Source organism: Synchytrium microbalum (genome assembly GCF_006535985.1).
Source record: "Synchytrium microbalum strain JEL517 chromosome Unknown SmJEL517_scf0003, whole genome shotgun sequence".
Taxonomy (NCBI): domain Eukaryota; kingdom Fungi; phylum Chytridiomycota; class Chytridiomycetes; order Synchytriales; family Synchytriaceae; genus Synchytrium; species Synchytrium microbalum.
This window is the reverse complement of record NW_022158352.1, coordinates 1,136,180-1,152,931: the sequence shown is the minus strand read 5'-3', so window position 1 is coordinate 1,152,931 and position 16,752 is coordinate 1,136,180. Positions and strand designations below refer to the sequence as shown.

The following is a 16,752-nucleotide window of genomic DNA, read 5'->3' as shown; positions in this document are numbered from 1 at the left end:
TGCTGATATCAAGCATCACCACCGTCTCTAAGACATGAGAGATATCGCAGTGCGTATCCGCTTTTATCGAGTTGAATCTGTCATTATCTTGCACTTCAAGCCAAAAAAAATCATTTGCTAGCAAAAAGCTTGCAAGTGTATCAAGACAATCAACTAAAACCAATGTACCACCTAGATATTCGCAGGCTCATCTCATCCAGAGTTCGCAAAGGCTGTATGCAAACGACTGGGAATACCGGTTGCAAGGTCAACATTGTCTAAATTTGCAAACAAGGAAACCAATGTCGAGATTGGTGAATCCGTCAGAAACACCGATGTATATATAGTCCAGTCTGGTTGCGGTCATGTCAATGACAACTTTATGGAGCTGCTCATCATGATTGCTGCTTGTCGAACTGCAAGTGCAAGGTATGTGTCCGTCTTGGTATGTCTATGTGAAGGTAGCCTTGTTTGGTCTAGCTTTAAGGGATGGTGTATCTGTTTCTCAAAAGGGACACTTGATGAAGCAAAGCTCAAACATTGTATATCGTCCTTTACTACACTCATTTATTTGTTTGTGAAAACGATTGGCCTCTTGTGAACTGGTGACTCACTAGACTCTACCTTCTTCTTGTAGTAAAGTGACGGCTGTTATACCATGCTTCCCATATGCACGACAACCAGATGCTCCTCATAAAAGAAACGGAATGCCGTTAGCACGGGTTCCTGCAGCTGAACTCGAAAAAATGAGACAACTCAACGAGCTTAATGGCAGTATACCTGCTGCTGGGGGTAGCATGTCGAGAGCAACCTCGTCATCACACATGAATGGTAGTGTGCCCGTATTACCAAACTCCACATCCGCTACTGGTATATCACGAGGAGCATCACCTAGAATGGAACGAAGTAATAGATTCCATGCTGAACCCTCCACCGACACCGTACCAACCAAGGAAATGAATAGCAGAGACTCGACAGTTGCATTCGTTGTAGACGGCGACCAAGCAACCACTGATGACAGCAACACCTCCCCATCATCCCACGCATCTGCATCCAACTCTGTTACTGGCAGCCAAATATTATCCACGTCAGCACCTCCTAATATATCACCAATGAGGCCACCAACATTTGCTAGTGGAACTGCCGCAGCTATACTAGCTCAGCATGGAGGTCCAGTTGGACCAACCCCTGCTCGAATGCCATCTCTAGTAAGAACAGGTTCCAATGCATCCGAAGAAGGTAGAAGGATGTCGACATTTAGTACATCACACTCTAATGTGGTGGTGGCTACTTTGGCTCCGCAAATCCCGCCTCAAATCACTCCCACTGTTCTGCCTGGACAGTCAGCTGGTGGATATAAGCATTGGACTGCTCGCTCTGGTACCTTGATTGCTAATCTATTGATGGCTGCAGGTGTGTATTTGGGAAGAATGACGTCTTTGCACACTTTCGGAGAGTCCGTGGAATCCTTCTATTTTATTGCTCAGCTCATCTTTCTCACAACGAACCATTCTTTATTAGGTGCTGATCATATCATCACCATGGACCTGCATGATCCTCAATTTCAAGGATTCTTCGATATTCCAGTCGACAACCTCCACTCTGAGCCATTGATACTAAAGTACATCAAGGAAAATATCCCAGATTATCGAAATGCTGTAATGGTATCTCCCGATGCTGGTGGAGCCAAGAGGTAATTGTAGCAAGCGCAGGCCAGGGATGTGATCGGCACACACCTTGGTTTTTTTTTGCCCAAAATAATCTTGGATTTCTGACACCTCAATTCTCATCTGCAAACAGAGCAACTGGAATAGCAGATAAACTCAACATGAACTTTGCCATGGTCCACAAAGAACGCCGAAACGTCAACTCACCCACATCCGATATGATGCTAGTCGGTGACGTTAAAAATAAAGTCTGTATCCTCATCGACGATATAGCCGATACCTCCTTCACCATCACGAAAGCCGCCAAAGTATTAAAGGAATTCGGAGCTACACGTATATACGCCTTGATTACTCATGCCATCATGAGTGGTGATGCTATAGAACGGATTAAAGCATCGTCTATTGATGAAGTCGTCGTATCAAATAGTGTCCCGCAAGAAGACCATTTGGCTAAATGCCCAAAGATGAAGGTGTTTGATATTACTACATTGTTTGCTGAAGCTATAAGAAGGATCCATAATGGAGAGTCTGTGTCCTTCCTTTTCGATGTGGTGCCTATCTGACAAGGATTTGGGTGGTAAGCTAGGGGATGGGAATTGTTTCTGGTGGTTGGTGGTAGATGTGTTGAGTTTGTTTGCAGTTATTGGACATTGGATATTGTGAATGTGGATTTGTGGAGTTTGATTGTTTGGAGGTTACATGCACACATTGAAGTCTCGTTTTGCTGAACGAGAGATAATCAGAATTATAAAAAAGCAATAGTTCTAAATAGAAAAGCCTCTTTCATGCAACTTTTGTGTCTTCATGTGTTGTTCCTTTGCGTGACCATTATTGAATCGACACGACGTGGCGTCTGAGGTTCTCAGGGAAGGGATCCTGTCGTGAATTCATAAATCAACAATGCAAGCTTTTAGTCAACGAAACTATGAAACCCTTGTATTGATCGTGTGTCGAAACTGAATTTCAAGAAGTTAAAAGCTTTCCGATATCAAGACTGTAAATTCGAGCTCATAGCAATGAAATAAACCACGCAATCAGCTAGAAATCTGCTCTGTGTTTATTCCAACTAAGCTTGACTACAATGTTTAACGGATGCCTCTTTCGTCTCATCTCGTTGAAAATAGTGAGCGTATATTTCTTTGGATTGCTTATATCAAGTTAGGCAACCCATTCTTTTATTCATCCATGTCACCATCATCACGGATGGGCATATCTTCATCGTCACCACCATCATCTTCCTCGAATGTGTCTAGCGGGACAGAGTACAGTCGTAACAAGGGCTAGAAAAGAAGGATAGTTCATATTAGCAAGGACGAAGTATGGTTTATGTTTTCTTGAGGAGGAAAGCAAAACGCATCTTCAGCTCTTGGTGCAATGGCTATGTATCTAGACAGCATCTTGTCCTTCCCTCTTTTCGTATTCCAACGTGGTCTCAAACTTTGCAACAACCCTTGAGCCATCACCATACATCCAAAGTCCCAACAAACACAGCGTCCTCGTGCTCACCTTGTTTGGATCCTTAACAAGCACATACTTGCCATCCTCAAGTTTCATACAAAGATCGGAAATAACCTTCAATATTCCAAAAGAGTTTGGCACATTCAGATTCATCTGATTGGCCAACTCTTTGGGTTTAAAGTATGCAGTACCCAATACAACATGTCGAGATCGGTCTTTGGGCGAGACTCGAGATACAAATCCAATACGAATTTGATCAACTCCAGCTAAAATACATTCCATAGTCCATCGTGCTAGTTTATTTCCATTGTTTTTGATTTCGGTGGCCATCACTGCTCCTCGTTGTGAATCTAATTTCTGACGCCAGTCGGGTGCTCCACCTGCTCCTGGTGCCTTGGAATCGAATTCGTTCAAGGCTTTGATGTTTAGGAGGAGAGTATCGTTTACTGGGTGTGCTGATGAATCGGGTATCAATTCTTCGGAGATGGACGTGGATGACGAGCCAGGTGTGTGAATGACGGCGTCGATTTGAGTACGTGCCACTAGAGCTAGATCTTCTCCTAGCTGCCATTTACGGTATCTGTATATAGCGGAGGCAGGAGGATCTTGATCTGCAACGGAAGGATCTACAAATGGATTCTCATTGTCGAGGGTGTATTTTTCAGCCTATAGGGTCGAGTGAGAGAGTATTTATAAGTAAGAATGCGTTGGCGAGCGTAGCGATGGATGACATGATGATATTGCTGGGGTCAATTTTTTTGCTCACCTGTTTGAGAACTTGTTGAGAAAAGTTCTTGTTAACATAAGTTCCTTCTAATGCCAACTGCTGTGGTGTATTAGGATTCTCTTTCTCAGCACTCTCCAGAGGAGCTTCAGCAGCATTCTCATTGACGGATACGAAATCTATTGATGAAGTTTCTGAGTATCATGTATACAGACGATTTGATTTTCGTCTTCATTTTCACTGAATATTGAAATCAATTGAAATCATCAACACACTCCAAAGTCGTGAAAATCTTTTTGGACAAGGTAAAACACGTACCAAATTGTGTACCATCTCTCTTGTCGAGGAAGAGCTTGTCTCCTTCCTTTTGAATGACAATATCCCACGAATATACCGATCGAGTAGCACACATAAGAGTCGACAAGACGTTGTCAGTAGCAAATACAGTAGGACCATCTACTTCTTTGCTCAGCTGCCAAATTGAAGGGTTGATACATTGTTAGTATTTGGCGAATTGGTAGATCTAGAGGCATGCAGCACAAACAAACAGAGCAACTGGCTTGATAGAATTACCTTTTGCAAGACAGGATCGAAACTGGTTGTAAGGTTGGGAGCGAATCGATCGAATGATTTCAGTGGTTGTGAGTTTTTGGCCGACACACGGTCGAATACTTTATCATAATAGTTGGCTTCACCAAAGACTTCACTAAATACGGGAAAATTGAGATCGTCAGAGCAAGACAAGAGAAAGCTCATACAATCTCGACCGCGTCTTCAGCGAGTACGATGATCAGACAGTGTGAATAAGAATATGACATCATATGCTGTTTTTAACAACATCCCAATTCAAAAGATGGTCATCATATCATCGTCAATTCTTTCAAGAAAGCAAAAAATACATGCCATCCAACGTCCAGATAGCGCAACTTACAGGTCTTCAGGAGCTTCCACTTCGTAAAAGAGTTTGCTTAGGGCATTAAAGTCCATCTCTTGAAGAACCTTCCAGTCAGCAGCAATCTTGACCGAAGCATCACGTACACGTTGCGGTTTGTCTTGATAACCAAAACGTCTACCTCTCCAACCACCTTGCGTGTTTCCGCCTCTAGCATTAGCATATCGACCAACACGTTGCTGGTTCTCGTTGAAACCTGTTCTACCACGAGAAACATCCGAGTATCCACCTCTACCAGCACCGATACCAAAAGCACCACCTCGTCCTCGTGAAGGCCTAAATCCTCCAAGTTTTGGTTTTGACGATGTTGTAGATACGAGCGAGAAGGTAGCCTCATCTTCAGCAGCTACTTTATAATCGAAGGCAGAGGCCGTCCCGACACCGAAAGGTTCGTTCATGTTTCCGCCACGGTAACCAGCAGGACCACCTCTTCTATATTGTCTGGCAGGAGGGATTGTGGTTCCATCAGCAGTTACGGTAGGAGCATTATCACCACGAGTATCATCACCACGTCGTTGCTGTCTGCGATCACCGCCTGTGCCAGTGTTTTGATTCCGGTCATAGTAGTAGTCATCAGCAGGGATTGTCCAGTCAGCTACACGGCCGAGTCTGTCCGATTTCGAGTATGGGGCATATGGGATTTCAGATAATCCCGCAGGAAGAGTGGATGGGCCCCATCCGTTTGGATTGTCGTAAACAATAGGAGTTGCAAAGTGCGTATTTGATATAGTGGATTCAGGCACAGGCATGACTGTAAGAGTAAATTCAATGGAAAATGTGTTAATATAGTGCTTATGGCGGACTCGAGACATTCATGCTTACTTGTACTATGTTTTGTTTCGTTTAAGCTCTGAAGCTTGTTTTTGCGATGTTTTGAGTAAAAAAAAATTAACGACAGCAGTAGCTTGCAAACAAACAGGCAGGACGTGCCGCGTGGCAATTACACCATGTATAAATGTTCGACATACCTGGTCTCACGGTGTTTGACCGTGTGAAACTAAATTAATTTCGTTGAAATCACGTAAACTCTAATTATGATGGGATTTTTGACATGTTGTCTGACAGTCTAGTTGCTTTGCCCAAAAAATGTTCTAAAATTCGACGTTAAAATATTTAAAATACAGAACTAGCTTTGCCTTCAAACCCAAGTTCTATCTGCTATCGCCTCTTTGACGCGTCACCATTCTCGTTGCATTTTGAAGGAAGGAGACAGAAAGAAAGAGGACATCCAGTTATATATAGTGCATCAGAACAAAGGTACTTGACAAGGCAATATTTCCATTTACTCAGTCCACTAACACTCAATAAACTCGCTCACAGATGGCACAAGATACAACGACAGCGACAACGCCCAAAGCTGATGACAAGCAGAAGCCAGAAGACATTAAGAAGAAGAAGGATGGAGAAGAAGAAGAATTGGTAATATATTCATGCAATTTATCCCATATGGGATTATTGGATGTTGCCTTGAAGATGTCGCATTGCAAGATACTCGCAACATCAAACAGAAGACAACTTGATTCCTGCAAATACCATCATCATTCCTTCAGCAGCTAAGCTAATACCAACAAATTAAATATTATAGTCGGAAGAAGACAAGGAACTAAAATCCCAACTGGAATTGTTGGTGGAACGACTTAGGGTAATGAATGACAAAGGGCAATGGCCAACTTAATACCCTCTTTGGATGAGGTCGCTCTCACAAACACTCCTTTCTCTTTCTAAACTTCATCAGGAACCAAAAGTGGAGTTATACCCTCTTGCGTTGGAAACATTACGAACCTTGATCCGTACCTCAACTTCTTCAATGACGTCCGTTCCAAAACCATTGAAATTCTTACGACCACACTACCAATCGCTCATTCAAGTATACGATACATGGCCTCTTGGTCCCAACAAGGTTAGCATAATGATCTTGATCAATGAATGAAGAGGGAGCGCCGAGGAGAGGGGATTTGGACTGTTGGACGCAAAGAATGATTCCTTTCCCAGAAAATTGGCGGTCATGATCATAGACGGACTGGCCCACGAGATCGGCAGCGGTTATGCGAAAGGGGTTTGTAACCCATTCCACGCTCTCAACGCTGACTTCTCATACGCCCACGTAGACCTTTTTGGCCGACATCCTTTCTGTTTTGGCCATGACATATGAGGAGGAAGGCAAGAGGAATTCACTCAAGTTCAGGCTCACAGGCAGTTCAGAAGCTGCTGGTTCATGGGGTCATGAATACGTCAGGTAAATCACCAGCAACAACAAAACCAGTGCCTTCGCTGATATATCTCATTGTATCGTAATGATAAAGCTGGCTTTCTAACGCTCACTCTTTCTGTGTTTCCGTTTTTTCAGACATCTTGCAGCTGAACTGATTGGAGAATACACAGACAGGACAGAAAAAGAGTTACCAACAGACGATATTCATAAATTGGCAATGGAAATAACTCCCTTCTTCCTCAAACACAATGCTGAAGCGGATGCTTGTGATTTGCTGGTTGAAATGGAATCGTTGGATGTATTGCCGACTCTAGTAGACAAGGATACATACCAACGAGTTTGTCTATATATTCTGAGGTAAGGTGTTTGCGAAGTCGAATCTTAGAGATATTTCTCGAATGGATCAAGGAGACAAAGAGTCGAAAAGCATCTACTGCCATGCATTCGTTCCGACACTAATTCTAAAATCGCAAAATAGCTGTGTACCATACGTTTCACCACCAGATGACATGGCCATCCTCAAAACTGCTCATGAGATATATCGAAAAATGGAGCAATACCCACAAGCCATACAAGTATCTATGAAAATGAATGACCTCGATTTGGTCAAGAATGACTTCCACTCATGCCCAGACATGTATGTGGTCGAGTGGTTTTTCCCCCTGAAACTTTACTCATGCTCTTTTTTGTCTAGGATAATACGTAAACAACTGGCCTTCCTATTGGCAAGACAACAAATCAGTTTCGAAACTGATAATGAAGAAATCAATGATATTATGAACAACACCAAGTTATCTGAACACTTTAAGGCTCTTGCTCGTGATTTGGACATTATGGAAGCAAAGACTCCTGAAGATATTTACAAGAGTCATTTGGAAAACATACGTAAGTTTTTATTCCCTTTTTTTCTAGTCTTGTCCTTTTTTAAGAGGACTTACCATTATACTGAACCACTAGGCCCTGGCCTCCATGCTGGTAATGTCGACTCGGCACGACAGAATCTAGCTGCAACCTTTGTCAATGCCTTTGTGAATGCCGGATTTGGTCATGACAAGTTATTGACCAAGACTGACGAAGGCAATTCATGGATTTATAAGAACAAGGATGCTGGTAGGTTGACGAAGATAAACGTGTTTTACGACCCTGATCCTTTACTTGCTGACTTCGTTGTGGTGTTTGTACCCTTTCGGTACCGACTTGCACTTGTTTTGACTGCTTCTTTGATGATAGGCATGTTGTCTGCTGCTGCCTCATTGGGGATGATTATGTTGTGGGATGTAGAAACTGGTTTAGCTGAGATTGACAAGTATACATATGCAACAGAAGAGCACATTAAGGTAAACAGGGTTGCTGGTACTGTGATTGCCACAACGCTCACAACAAAAATATCACACTCGTTAGGCTGGTGCATTACTGGGAATCGGCATTCTGACAGCCAGTGTACGAAATGAGTCAGATCCTGCTATCGCACTTTTAAGTGAACACGTTGAGAACAAAAGTGCAATTATGAAGACATCTGCCATCCTTGGGTAAATATATGCGCACTTCTGCCGATTTATTTGCGTTCTGAACTGACATGACGAACCTCCTCCACGCATACATAAAGTTTGGGTATTGCTTATGCAGGCAAAGCAAGAGAAGATGTCTGTGAGTTACTACTACCCATCGTCAGTGACACTGGTGTATCTATGGAAATAGCATCTCTAGCTGCACTATCTCTCGGGATAGTATTCGTAGGTACATGCCATGGTGAGATCGTCACGACCATCCTCACAACCATGATGGAACGCGATGAAGTCCAATTAAAGGACACCTACGGTAAATTTATGGCTCTTGGATTGGCCCTCTTGTTTTTGGGTAAACAAGATGCTTGTGAAGCTACTTTGGAGACCTTAAAAGCTATTGAGACTCCATTGGCCAAACAAGCTGGTGTTTTGGTTGAGGCTGTTGCTTACGCTGGTAAGTAATACGAACTCGAGATGTCTTTGTTTCGCGACATGACGGAGTGTATAATCTCATAGTTTTCCTCTCTCAAATGCACCTCATCGCTCACTGAAACTCTCTTGTCTAGCAACTGGCAACGTACTCAAAGTCCAACACATGTTACATTTATGTAATGACCACTTGGACGCTGAAAAGGAAGACGATAAATTCCAAGGCTTTGCCGTTTTAGCAGTAGCCTTGATTGCCATGGGTGAAGACGTTGGATCTGATATGGCATTTAGAGCCTTCACCCATTTGATGCATTATGGTGAACCCACCATTCGTCGATGTGTACCATTAGCACTAGGTCTACTATGTGCTTCCAATCCACTAGTCCATATATTGGACATCTTGTCTAAATATTCGCATGATAATGATCAAGATGTGGCTATCAATGCTATCTTTGCCATGGGATTGGTTGGTGCTGGAACCAATAATGCTCGATTGGCACAAATGTTGAGGCAGTTGGCTGCTTATTATCATAAAGAACCAAATAGTTTGTTTATGGTTCGCATTGCTCAGGTATGTCTTTGGCCTGTCCTTCGTGTGTGCAGGGTGTGGAGGACAACTTGGACGATCTCTGTCTCATGCTCGGCATAACACCATGCTTTTTTGCATACTCACGAAACCTCTTTTCTGTCGTAGGGGTTGTTGCATATGGGCAAAGGAACATTGACCATCAACCCCTTCCATACCAATCGATCCTTGTTGTCCCCAGTCGCAGTGGCTGGATTATTGACTGTTTTGATTGCCTTTACTGAAGCCAAACAAGGTAAAAAAATAAATAACATAGCGCATCAGGATACGCCTACGGCATGTAGACCTCAAAACTCTCACACGATCATCATACATAACTAACTGTCCTCTCCTGTCTTCTTCGCTCAGTAATCATGTCGAAATCCCACTATCTACTATACTTCTTGGTCATAGCCATGTACCCACGCTTCCTGATTTCACTGGATTCCGACTTGAAGGCCCAACCTGTAACTGTACGAGTTGGACAGGCAGTGGATGTAGTAGGACAAGCAGGAAGACCCAAAACGATTACAGGTTTCCAGACACATACTACGCCAGTCTTGTTGGCGTTTACTGAACGAGCTGAATTGGCTACTGAAGAGTTCCACTCTGTGGGTAGTGTGTTGGAAGGATTTGTTATTTTGAAGAAGAATCCAGACTATATGGATGAGGATAAAGATAAATAAAAGAGAAAGGGATGTCAAAGAGAAGGGGAGGATGATGAGTACAAAAAAGTCACAAACGAGTAGTGTTTGCTTTCATTCCCCTTTGAAATTGTAAAATGGTTTTAGAGAACTCTTGTAAAAGTAGAACAGCAAAATAAGAAGAAACTTTCACGAACATTTCTTTTCTTGTTTTTGATCAGTGTGTGAGTATGCTTGAGCTTGGGTCAAGCCTTAAATAAGGGAACTGGTGCGTGTGATTCTACTCAATAGTCTACCGTAACGAGTACTTCGGGACCGACTCCTGGATTGGAAGAGGAATACCAAGCACGCTCCTCACTCTTGGTTGCCTCGTAGCAAAGAGTAGCCCGAATGTGACGACACTTGATGCAAGCCAGTACAAAAGCAACGTTGAGGTGTGAGAAGACAAGTTGAGGTGTGAGATTCAGTGTGAAACAATTCTACAATTGGTTTCAATATTTTTCACCACTCGAAACTCAAAGATACTTACAGGAGCACCTTAAATGGAAGCTGCCAAGTTAGCACGAAAATGCGGATGTTCTTACGACGACGTAACGTAACTGCGAAATCTAGTTACATACACATACATACCTGCCGACTGCAATGATTCACAATTTAATCACATTGAGGTATGTGAATAGAGCTACGGAAAAGAGTCGTAATGTTTTCCTAATGATCAACTCGTCATCACAATTTCTTGACATGTTTGCTTTCATGTCCCTTTCGAATTGTAACAGGGTTTAAGAGCACTTAAAAACGAAAAACATCAAAATAACAAGAAACTTTTTCACCAAGGAAGTCAATTGCTTTCTGTTCGTTGATCAGTGAGTGGTATATTGTCAAGCTTAAATAAGTGAAGTGATACGTGTGTTTCTTCTCCATCTTTTACCGCAACGAGTATTTCGGGACCGACTTCTGGATTGGTGGTGGAATACCGAGCAAGCTCCTCACTCTTGGTTGTCGTGTAGCAAAGAGTAGTCCGAATGTGAATACATTTGATGCAATCCAGTATAGAAACACGCCTAACAAAACAGTTCAGTTCAGTGGAATTTACGAGAACAACAAAAAAAAGCTATCTGTGATAAACGTTATCAAGCTGTCACCTTGTGGCATAGTACTTGTAATCGGTATGAATGCTAGTGATAAGTAGCTAAGTCCTTCTTCGAATCTATTACAACAAGGAGAATACGTCATTATTCGTGTACAGAAGTAGTTGTTGTCATACAGGGTTTACTTGGCACTATTGGCAGTCCTTGGACGATCAATTCCCATCTTGATGGTACCTATCCACGTCATTCCCGACAGCACAGGCAGCAAGTAGGTCACATCTACAGCACCAAGATCTGAAAACCATAGAGTGCCTAAATTTGTGGTAAAAACAAATTTCATGGAAAAAAGTTTCCTCTGAACTTGCAAAGTTTCCAAGAAACCTACCACCAGTTTGAGAGCTGGGAGTGAAGACAACTGTACGTTCCCAAGCCATAAATAAGGTGAGGAAAACAGGCGTCATAAGTATCGGGGATATAACGTTCTTGAATGGGTTGCTATCAGGAAAGTTGAGTTTGTGTCAGACATGGATTTGATAGGAGGTTCCTTTTTTGGTTCACACCAGTTTGTTTTCTCATATAATTCAATCATTTGCTCAGCAGCTCGAGTCCTCTCCACTTGCGTTACTGCTGGATTCGGGCTGTTCATTCTAAAACCGTGATAGATGGGATGAGAAAACCCGGTCAACAAAAACGGAGACAGATGATTGTCAATGGCAAGACTTGAGACTTCAATATACCTTGAATACAATCGCTCAATCTCAGGCCGAATAGTATTCAACCTCGCCGAGTTCCTGACTAGTGAGATATTTAATGGCAGCAATATTGTCCTGACGACAAACGTGACGATGAGGATTGTGCTCCACCAAGGCAAACTGAATTCGTCATGTAGATAGTTGAATGCGTCTTGGAATAATTTGATGTGGGCCCATGATTCTTCCTATAATGTAATTAGAGACCAGTTGAGGTGTGAGAATCAGGGTGAAACCGTTCCTGTACTGTCTCTGATCGTTTTTTGGCCACCAACGCTTGAAAACCTTCGAAAATTGATGCCAACGTCTTTTTTTCGGCACCTCCGCTCAAACCCAAAGAGACTTACAGGAGCACATAAAAACGAATCTGCCAAGTCAGCACGAAAGTGTGAATGGTCATGTGAAGCTGCGAAAGATGTTACATCTACATCGGCCGACGATGTAGAAGTAGCAGCATCATTCGATCCCGAGGAAGACGATGGTTGTTGTTGCTGTTGCGATGATTGTTGCTGTTGCTGTTTACCAGCATCACCACTCGGTTGATTCCGAGCCAGCTGAACATTGAGCGATGTAGGTGGCGATGCGATATTGGTTTGAGCATGTGATGCTGCAGGTGATGATATTGGTGATGTTGTTGGTGATAGCGGCGTGAGATCAACACGTCCGTATAGTGAAGTCCATATTGAACGTGCTTTCGTGTGAGTCCTTAATGGTGTACCAGAATGTAGATGAGGAGGATGGATCCGGGATCTTGCCAGTAATTGCGAGGATGATACTAGTAAATAGATTTGAAAATGCTTTAGTGAGTCAATCATGCTTGAAAAAAAACACGACGAAGATCTAAAGTTTGAATTGATCTAGCTCCGAAATCAAGTTACATACATAGCTTGCGACTGCAATGATTCATAATTATATCAAATTGGTGTATACAAATAGAGGTGCTGAAAAGGCCTGTTCTGTTTTCCTAACGAGAAACTCGTCACCGCCATTCCTTCACAAGATTATTGCTCATTACGAAAAGAAAACTTTAACAACCAACATACCTAATTCTATAGAGCAAAGATCTGACTGAAGGTAACGGAAGCAGTATTTAAGTTATAGCATAGCACTCATTCACACTCTCTCCTCCTTGTAGTTCTCGTTTGCGTCGGAATTTGGAGGTGAAAGGAGATAGAAAATAAGTGAAAATACATTCCATACTACAGACGCCCTAGGAGTAGAAAGTAATTTGTTTAAATCATGCATCCTCTTCATAATCCGATAATCGAAATACTGGTATGATCAAGTTCTTATCACCCTCGTGTCGTTCTTGCTCAACATTACACATCTTTGACAACACCATCATGTTCCTCACCCACTCTATAGCAACATTTGACTACACCGGCAACAGGAACTCTGGCATTATTTACGTCCTTCAAATTCAACCACGTGCCAAAGATGCGGGCCTTGGTGCAAGCACATGGTCTTGTACGAGAACGTAAACGATTAGAGAAACTAGGCAAATGGCCTCCAGTCACTCTCTCATCTGTAGATACCTCATCGCCGGATATAAATTATCCTCATAATGAGCATCATCATCATGATTTTCATCATGACCAGTCGTCGTCAAAGGGAACATCGTCAAAGCACTGAGGGGAATCGCTCCAAAACAAACAAAATAATTCATCTCCCAACCTCATCACACCAACAACATTCAATACAAAACCAATATGTGAATCATGTAAGGTTTAAGCTGTTTTAACAAACACTATATGAAAATACAAATGCAAATAATCACTATCTACACAAGTGCTATACGTTAACTATCTATATCATTACTATCTTCTCCATCACCTTCATCAATCCCACCATCATCGTCGTCCACAGTACAAGCAAAAGTCTTCTTGACCTTGCCACGTTCCACCCGATGAATGGTACATACAGGTACAGTATAAGGCACCACGAATACAGTATGATACGTCAGAGTCCCTACGATCTGCAATTCATATGTTCCAAGCATATATATCAGTTTTCCAAGCGTGTTTGACGGTTCAGGCATCGAGACATGTCCAGTAGCATTATTGGTGGTCACCCACGCGGGTATAGTGATACTAGATGATAAATATTTGATGTGACCTAACAACTCTTCAGTAGATGGGTTTTGAGAGTCTCCTCCTTTATGTTTACGTGATGCTGGCGAGGATCTGGTGTTTGGTAGATGAGCAGATACCAAAATGTCCAAATCTACTTCGGTGATATGTACAGGTACAATATTTGGGTTTGATGCTGACATGGTAACATCAAACTCGTATAATTCCGTTGAGGCATTTATGTTGCGTACCCGGAACAGCCCTCCATCAGCATCTAAAGGTCTTACACATAAAAATAGGAGTGGGAAGCCGGTCAAGACTAGCAGTACGAGCGTCAAGACTAGTGCTGGAGCTGGTCGTAATATTCTGTTGCTACTATGACTGCTCCGAATGTGTTGATGATAAACGCCTGCACTACCATCACCCCAATATATCAAATCACTCGGATGGTGGTGATGAGCATGTTTACTAAGTAGTCGTACCCGTTCTGGATCTATATTCTCGGGTATCGGGAACTCATTGTAATACGGATTATGTGGCGGTTGTTGTTGCTGTTGATGTTGGTGATGTAATACTCCAGAGGTAGATCCATATCCGACTACTCCTGATGCAGGCGAATAATATTGCGTTCCGCTTGCATAGGCGTCTGGTGAATGTCTCTTACTATGACTGTGATAATGATGTCCACTACCTGATTGACTGTGATCAGAATCATACTGTGACTGATGTTGTTGAAGTTGCTGGAGCTGATGCCGTGTAGCATATCGATACTGATGTGGCTGGCTGATATGTGGATCAGCCGGGTATGCATTATATGGTGGTACTAATAATTGTGATTGCTGTTGCTGTAAAAGTCCTGGTTGTTGACCGGTCATAAATGGTGAATCCGGAGCATACAAGTGAGAGAGTGCTTTACTTGCACTGACAGCTTGATACTGATGATGGGTTGATTTCCGACGATGATCATCTTCTGGGTACACGTAATCCTCATCATCTGAGTCTTCCTGGCCAGAGTCCCTGTATTGTGATGTCCGCCAAGGTAAAAAAGCATGCTTTGGCTGATGCTTGGAATTAATATTATGATGTTGGTGTTTAGGAGTAGTATTCCCACTAATAGCATTCGATGCACCATTTGACTCGACATCAGTGTTTGAAGCACCTGATTCATACTCGAATGACTCCTGAGTCCTACTACTGTTATGACTAGGAGCAGTGTAAGCTGTTGTAGTTGCAGACTGGTTGTTTATAGTGTTTTGTCGGGTTGACATTAACAGGAGTGAATCAGTAGATGGTGATCCGACCTGTAGAATATCTTCAGCTTTTGGGATGAGAGAGTAGAGTGCTGGTGGTGTTTTGGGTTCGAATACAGTGGTATTGTTGTTACTAGTGGTACTTGCGTGTGAGCTTCTGAAGTGCTTTTGTTTTGGGAGTGCGTGAGTTGGCAGTGATCGGGCGTTTGTCTTCCTTTTTCGTTCTAAACATGTTGAGAATAGAGTCAATTTACAGTATTGATGTCTAACATCTGCTTGTAAGTGTCAATCCGCTTCAAACGGGATCAATTCGTACTTTCGAAGGGTTCGTTTGATGTTGGCAGCCTGCGATCCATTGCATATAGAAGAGCACTTAAAAAGATAGAAGAATCGAGGCTATAAGAGCATACAGAATGATGGCCTCTCTCTTGTATACCTATCGTTCAATTCAGCGTGTTACGGCCGTCTACAATTACAGTTTTACAATCAGCTGTCCGGATCAGAAAAAATAGACTCTCAGCAAATACAGGTCTGTGTGCGATAGCTTACTCTAGGTACAAGTCTATACAATATCGATAGATCAGAGCTCCTTTCACTCTGCTTTTATATGGAAGTGGCCGCTCTTAGAAGTGGGGTGGTGATGTTCCAAACTATCGGACGCTGCCTATCCTGTGTGTGTGGAGCAAGGTGGGAGCGACTTAAGAGGAACTGAGAACGAGCAATCTAGGCGACTTTCAGACGTGTTTCTACCCAATCCTAGCTTGTAATTCGAACAACCAGACAGAAAAGAAGCCTTATTGAGTTACCAGTTATGATCATCTTGCAAAACGATCGATCAACACACCGACAGAATTGCCAGAATCCCACCGTCTACTAATTTGTCGTGAGCTTTGAGGTCTCATTGTAAATGGGCTTGTTGCGTTTGGAAGCGATCTATCATGACTTATCGCAAATCTTTCGCAACATCAATTTTGCTAACTGTGACACTGACACAGTTCATTGGAATCTGGAATTGACACTTGGATCACGTAGCTTGTTGTCAAATTCTGATCATCGACTATGTGTTGAACTCTCGGCAGGTCCTCCGGTTTATGAACTGTGTCGAAGACACCGTAGGCAACCAGATGAACAGAGGACTCGATACCAAGTGAGTATTCGCATTTAATGAATTGGCAATTCAAAGATTTTGCTTCTGATCCCTAGCCACTATGAAAAGGTATACTGGCCCCCTTCTGTGTCTACCTTCTTGTTCTGGACTTCGTTTTTTGGTAACAAGATTCTGTCATTGACTTGGGCACAATAGGAGCAATAGCCAACAATGAATCAATAATCACCTGCACTTCAATCATGATCAAACACGACCACTATGCTGCTCTTTTCTAGGTAACAAGGTCTGCATCACCATGTTTTGAAATCGACATCAACCAACACAATTTTGCTCTGTTGACAATTAGAGCAACA

The 16,752-nt window shown here is 42.6% G+C and overlaps 4 protein-coding genes across 4 annotated transcripts; 2 read left to right on the top strand and 2 right to left on the bottom strand.

Moving 5' to 3' along the window:
* Positions 1-34: 34 nt before the first annotated feature.
* On the top strand, positions 35-2,209 carry SmJEL517_g01074 (ribose-phosphate diphosphokinase; the record flags this gene model as incomplete). The annotated part of the gene is made up of 5 exons (XM_031167002.1): positions 35-49; positions 176-408; positions 617-1,392; positions 1,501-1,672; positions 1,780-2,209. The coding sequence occupies 5 exons, from the start codon at positions 35-37 to the stop codon at positions 2,207-2,209; spliced, it is 1,626 nt and encodes a 541-aa protein (XP_031027251.1).
* Positions 2,210-2,821: 612 nt separating this feature from the next.
* Positions 2,822-5,529, bottom strand: SmJEL517_g01073 (uncharacterized protein; the record flags this gene model as incomplete). The annotated part of the gene is made up of 6 exons (XM_031167001.1): positions 2,822-2,926; positions 3,153-3,770; positions 3,871-4,007; positions 4,147-4,300; positions 4,402-4,534; positions 4,760-5,529. 6 exons carry the CDS (start codon positions 5,527-5,529, stop codon positions 2,822-2,824), a joined length of 1,917 nt encoding a protein of 638 aa, XP_031027256.1.
* A 571-nt stretch (positions 5,530-6,100) lies between these two features.
* On the top strand, positions 6,101-10,177 carry SmJEL517_g01072 (uncharacterized protein; the record flags this gene model as incomplete). The annotated part of the gene is made up of 14 exons (XM_031167000.1): positions 6,101-6,199; positions 6,366-6,422; positions 6,516-6,680; positions 6,889-7,016; positions 7,128-7,349; positions 7,471-7,629; positions 7,687-7,877; positions 7,950-8,102; positions 8,223-8,329; positions 8,394-8,521; positions 8,599-8,951; positions 9,064-9,497; positions 9,621-9,747; positions 9,861-10,177. 14 exons carry the CDS (start codon positions 6,101-6,103, stop codon positions 10,175-10,177), a joined length of 2,640 nt encoding a protein of 879 aa, XP_031027257.1.
* A 3,593-nt stretch (positions 10,178-13,770) lies between these two features.
* On the bottom strand, positions 13,771-15,647 carry SmJEL517_g01071 (uncharacterized protein; the record flags this gene model as incomplete). The annotated part of the gene is made up of 2 exons (XM_031166999.1): positions 13,771-15,515; positions 15,608-15,647. 2 exons carry the CDS (start codon positions 15,645-15,647, stop codon positions 13,771-13,773), a joined length of 1,785 nt encoding a protein of 594 aa, XP_031027254.1.
* Positions 15,648-16,752: the final 1,105 nt, after the last annotated feature.